This window comes from Lycium ferocissimum, chromosome 9 (assembly GCF_029784015.1).
Source record: "Lycium ferocissimum isolate CSIRO_LF1 chromosome 9, AGI_CSIRO_Lferr_CH_V1, whole genome shotgun sequence".
NCBI classification, from domain to species: domain Eukaryota; kingdom Viridiplantae; phylum Streptophyta; class Magnoliopsida; order Solanales; family Solanaceae; genus Lycium; species Lycium ferocissimum.
This window is the reverse complement of record NC_081350.1, coordinates 49,061,314-49,065,501: the sequence shown is the minus strand read 5'-3', so window position 1 is coordinate 49,065,501 and position 4,188 is coordinate 49,061,314. Positions and strand designations below refer to the sequence as shown.

At 31.3% G+C, this 4,188-nt stretch overlaps 1 protein-coding gene across 1 annotated transcript; it reads right to left on the bottom strand.

The window, feature by feature from the left end:
• Positions 1–1,584: 1,584 nt before the first annotated feature.
• LOC132029335 (protein EPIDERMAL PATTERNING FACTOR 1-like) lies at positions 1,585–3,217 on the bottom strand. The gene is made up of 2 exons (XM_059418636.1): positions 3,010–3,217; positions 1,585–2,017 (listed from the first exon to the last, which is right to left on the bottom strand). The coding sequence occupies exons 1-2, from the start codon at positions 3,101–3,103 to the stop codon at positions 1,764–1,766; spliced, it is 348 nt and encodes a 115-aa protein (XP_059274619.1). The 5' UTR covers positions 3,104–3,217; the 3' UTR covers positions 1,585–1,763.
• Between the last annotated feature and the right edge of the window lie 971 nt (positions 3,218–4,188).

Here is a 4,188-nt window from a genome sequence, read left to right as displayed (position 1 = left end):
GTGGGAAAAAAAAAGTAGTTGGATAAAGTGTACAATGTATCTAACTTTTGGTACAAATTTGCATTGCTATTGTGCGTCCTCTCTTCACGTTTAAAGTATTGACAAAGACAGAAAACGGGGATAAAAGTCACCCCCTCCGTTCACTTTTACTTGTCCATGTCAACATACCGAGAGAAAGAAATTTTTGTTCTTATTATTAATTTTACCCTTCACAAATTACTCATTTTCAAATCATTTTCCAACATTGTTGAGACTTACACCAATAAATATGAATATTATGGTAAAATATATACTCCCTCCGTCCCATATTACTTGCCACTTTCCCTTTTGCACTCCCTTAAGAAATCATAAATAAAAGATGTATTTTACTATCTTACTCCTATCTCTCTCCAATACATACATTCTAATCAAAATTGACTATTTTCAAGAACATTTATTACTAAGGGTAAGATGAGAAAGATTTAATTAATTTTATCTTGGTTTTGTAAATGAACAAGTAATTTGGACATATATTTTTAGTAATGTGGCCAAGTAATATGGGACGGAGAGGGTAAGATGGGAAAGATTTAATTAATTTTATCTTGGTTTTATAAATGAACAAGTAATTTGGACATATATTTTTAGTAATGTGGCCAAGTACTATGAGACGGAGGGAGCACTTTTTTTAATTCTTAAAGAACGTGAAAAGTCAAAAGTGAACAAGTAAAAGTGCACGGAGGAAATAAATATATGTCGGAGAATTAAAATTGAAGTGCATACGTGTATACATGAGAAGAGAATAAATATTCAATACTATGACATTTGTCCACGTGGGATAAAAAAGTAGTTGGTTAAAGTATACAATTTATATAGCTTTTGGTACAAGCATTCATTGCTGTGTTAGTCTCTCCTGGATACTTATATATAATAAAAACATATCTATAGGTGAATCTCCTTATTTTTTTATGTATTTTTTGTATATTTTTATATGTTTTCACTGAAACTTCTAATTCCACCATGATAAATGAGACAAAGAACGACCGCTGAACAGGGCAAGCAACTCCTCCCAAACCATGGGAGTTTGAATCCAAGCCCCCGAAATATGTATTTTGGTCTTTTGGCTTGCTGCAAATACACGTTTGTTTACTTTAATTCAATTCATCTTCTTAGTTCCTCTTGACTTGCTATTCTTTATTAGTCGTAGTTGACTCTTTTTTCGATTAGTTAATTCTGGACTTTTTTTAACTACCTCTTCTTTATGTATGTGTCTCTGGATACGTGCGTTGCACATGTACTCCATATCGTTCAAAAAAGGTGAAACATTTGCAAATATAAATAATGATGCCATCATTGACCATTTTCAGAATATGCAAATTTGTCGAGGACAATTACAAATGAATGGTGTATACTTATGATATTAGTGATATCGTTGGAAGTTTTAGGTTTTGCGCCAAGTTGTCATAATTATTATACATATTTTTTGTTCAATCGATTTGTCTATATAAATTGGAAAACGCATTTACGTTTAACGCAGTATAACACCCAAAACCTTCAAATCTTGAATCCGCCTCTGAAGACTAAGAAAAGAAGTGAAAGAGAAAAGAGTAATGAAACAAGAAGCTCTCATTGAATACACATGAGAAGGATCCTACAAAATTAGGCCCTACACAATGGGAAGAGGAAATAAATCTATAAGAAGCACTATATGTTACATATGATTGATGGAAAATTGACAATATAGCATACTCCTATATAGTTATCATTTTTTTTCTTTTTCTGATCAATTAAGGAACAGGGTATGACTTGTTATGGCACATACATTTGTAAGACACTGGACAAGGCTCAGCTTCGTCCAATGATGAACAAACAAAACTAACCATCACTAATCTACAAGGTTTACATGATCCACATGCATGAGAACAATCTGGCAATCTTGATCCTGCTATTTGCAGAGTATCTGCTTTTTTCTGCGTCATTGGTCTTGGCAATATTGCCTTTTTCTTACTGACCAGAGTTGGTGGCAAATGTCTTTGATCGTCTAAACAAAGAAAATAAAAATTGAGCATTAACACAATGTTTATGTGGTAAAGAAAATGGAACATATAGTATCACTAATTTACTCTCCCGATCCCAAATATTAGTAGTTGTTTTGATCGACACGGAAATGTTATTTCAAAGTAGACATTTGGACATGAATTATTGGTTGATATATGATAAATAGTTGCTGAAGTTATGTTGTAAAAAGGGTATTTGAAAGCGTTATGTTTGGACATGAACAAATAGCTAGATTTTCGTGTGTGAAAACTCCCAAAACCTGTTTTTCAATATTCAAATTTCATATTTTAAATTTGAAGTTGAAATAATAGGTCAATTTACTAAAACACTTCTTTAAAATAATCTGCAGAATATTATTTCAAATTTTGAAACAAGATCTATGGACAAACAAAAACAAAAATCGTTTATTACTTCGTGTCCAAATTTATCCTTACTCCTCAAATTAATGAAGTGCTAATTCAGTGACACGCTTAAGGAAGAGGTAAAGGGCACATATTCTCGACAAATACTGATTAAGACCATTAAATGTCTTCCCTACGTACGGGTGTGTAGAGAATCTTAAGAATACATACTGTACTCCATTTGTATCATTACTTTTCTTTGTCGTAGTTTAAATTGACACAAAAGTTTAATAATGAAAAATGTACTTTTAAATTTGTGGTCTTAAATATGTCATCATTTATCTAACAATAAAACTTTTGAATTTTGTGATCTTAACATGTTATATAGCATTTGTGTGGCTATAAAATCTTCTCTTTGACGATAAAATGAGAATTTAAATTAACCTGTTCCTAAAATTAGAAATTATAAAGAAGTGGACTAAAATAAATAAGTACACATAAATTGAAACCGAGGAAGTAATGTGGATCAAAAGGTAATTTACAAATGAACATGAAGTAGTAAGTAAGATTTTTAAAGTTGTTTATCGATAGAGAGAAATAAAATGCTTGGAAGAGACTAAGTCGAATATCATACTTGAATTTAGCTTGGGAATATGCCTGGCATTCATGACAATTGGGAGGAAAACAAGAAGAATGATAATAGTTGCAATGTACTTGGAACTCCTCATTGTATCCTTAGTTTGTTATTCTTCTTCTTCCTCTTAGCTTTTTGATGATCACCTTTGTTGTTTGATAGTTGATAGAGATAAAAATAAGATTTGGTTTGTTGAGGGAAAAAGAAGAGAAATGTATGGATATTTAAAAGGGGTAGCTAAAGATGGGAGAATTGAAGCAAGTCACAGGCAAGAGTGAGAGTTAGCAATAAGGTCACATGAAAGAGGCAGACTCACACTCATAGGGCTTGAGAACCCTGTGAAATCTGGTGATTGCATATGTGTCTTCATAGTTGACACACTTCAGTTTTCTACATTGGTAGTGTAAAAAATATTTAGATAATCAGATTACTAACAAAATAATTATAAGCAATTTTTAAGATTTAACATTGAATTCATTGTATTTTAAAATTGTGGGTTCAAATCTACTACATGTTGCAATTTGAATGGGATATATTTTATGCATAATTTTTTGTTTCGTGTAAAAAATATTGGGTTCCGATGAACCCACAGCCAAACAGATGTATCCGCTCCTGATGCAACACATTTTTGCTTTTAGTCAATTTAAAAAAGAATGACGCCTTTTGTATTTCAAAATAATTTAACTTTATAATTCTCATTTTACCCCTTATGAGATAATTTGTAGTCCCACAAATGTATATGACTTGTTTTAAACCATACATTCAATTTTATTTTATTTTGGTTAAATACATTGCGCAATCAAACATGGTCATATAAAATGAGGCAACAAGAATACTTCGTGACGTCGTAAAATGATAACTAACCTGCTATTACAAGTTAAACTATAGTACATCTAATAGTTTAATATTTTTTCTTTTACTGTACTATCATATATGTAACTTATAGTAGCATTTATTTTGGAACTTTGGTGATTATGGAACAAGAGTTTACTGTGACAAAGAAAGCTTCTTTAACGTGAAGATATGAATGGTGAGTGGAAGTGGTTTGTCAATTTTCATGGACCAGCAGGTTAGCTTTAAATGTAGAGAGCATATATTGGTAAATTATGATACATGATCTCAAAGATGAAAGTAAATACAGAAAGTTATGAGCTTAGTGTGCTCTAATGTGACTACTAT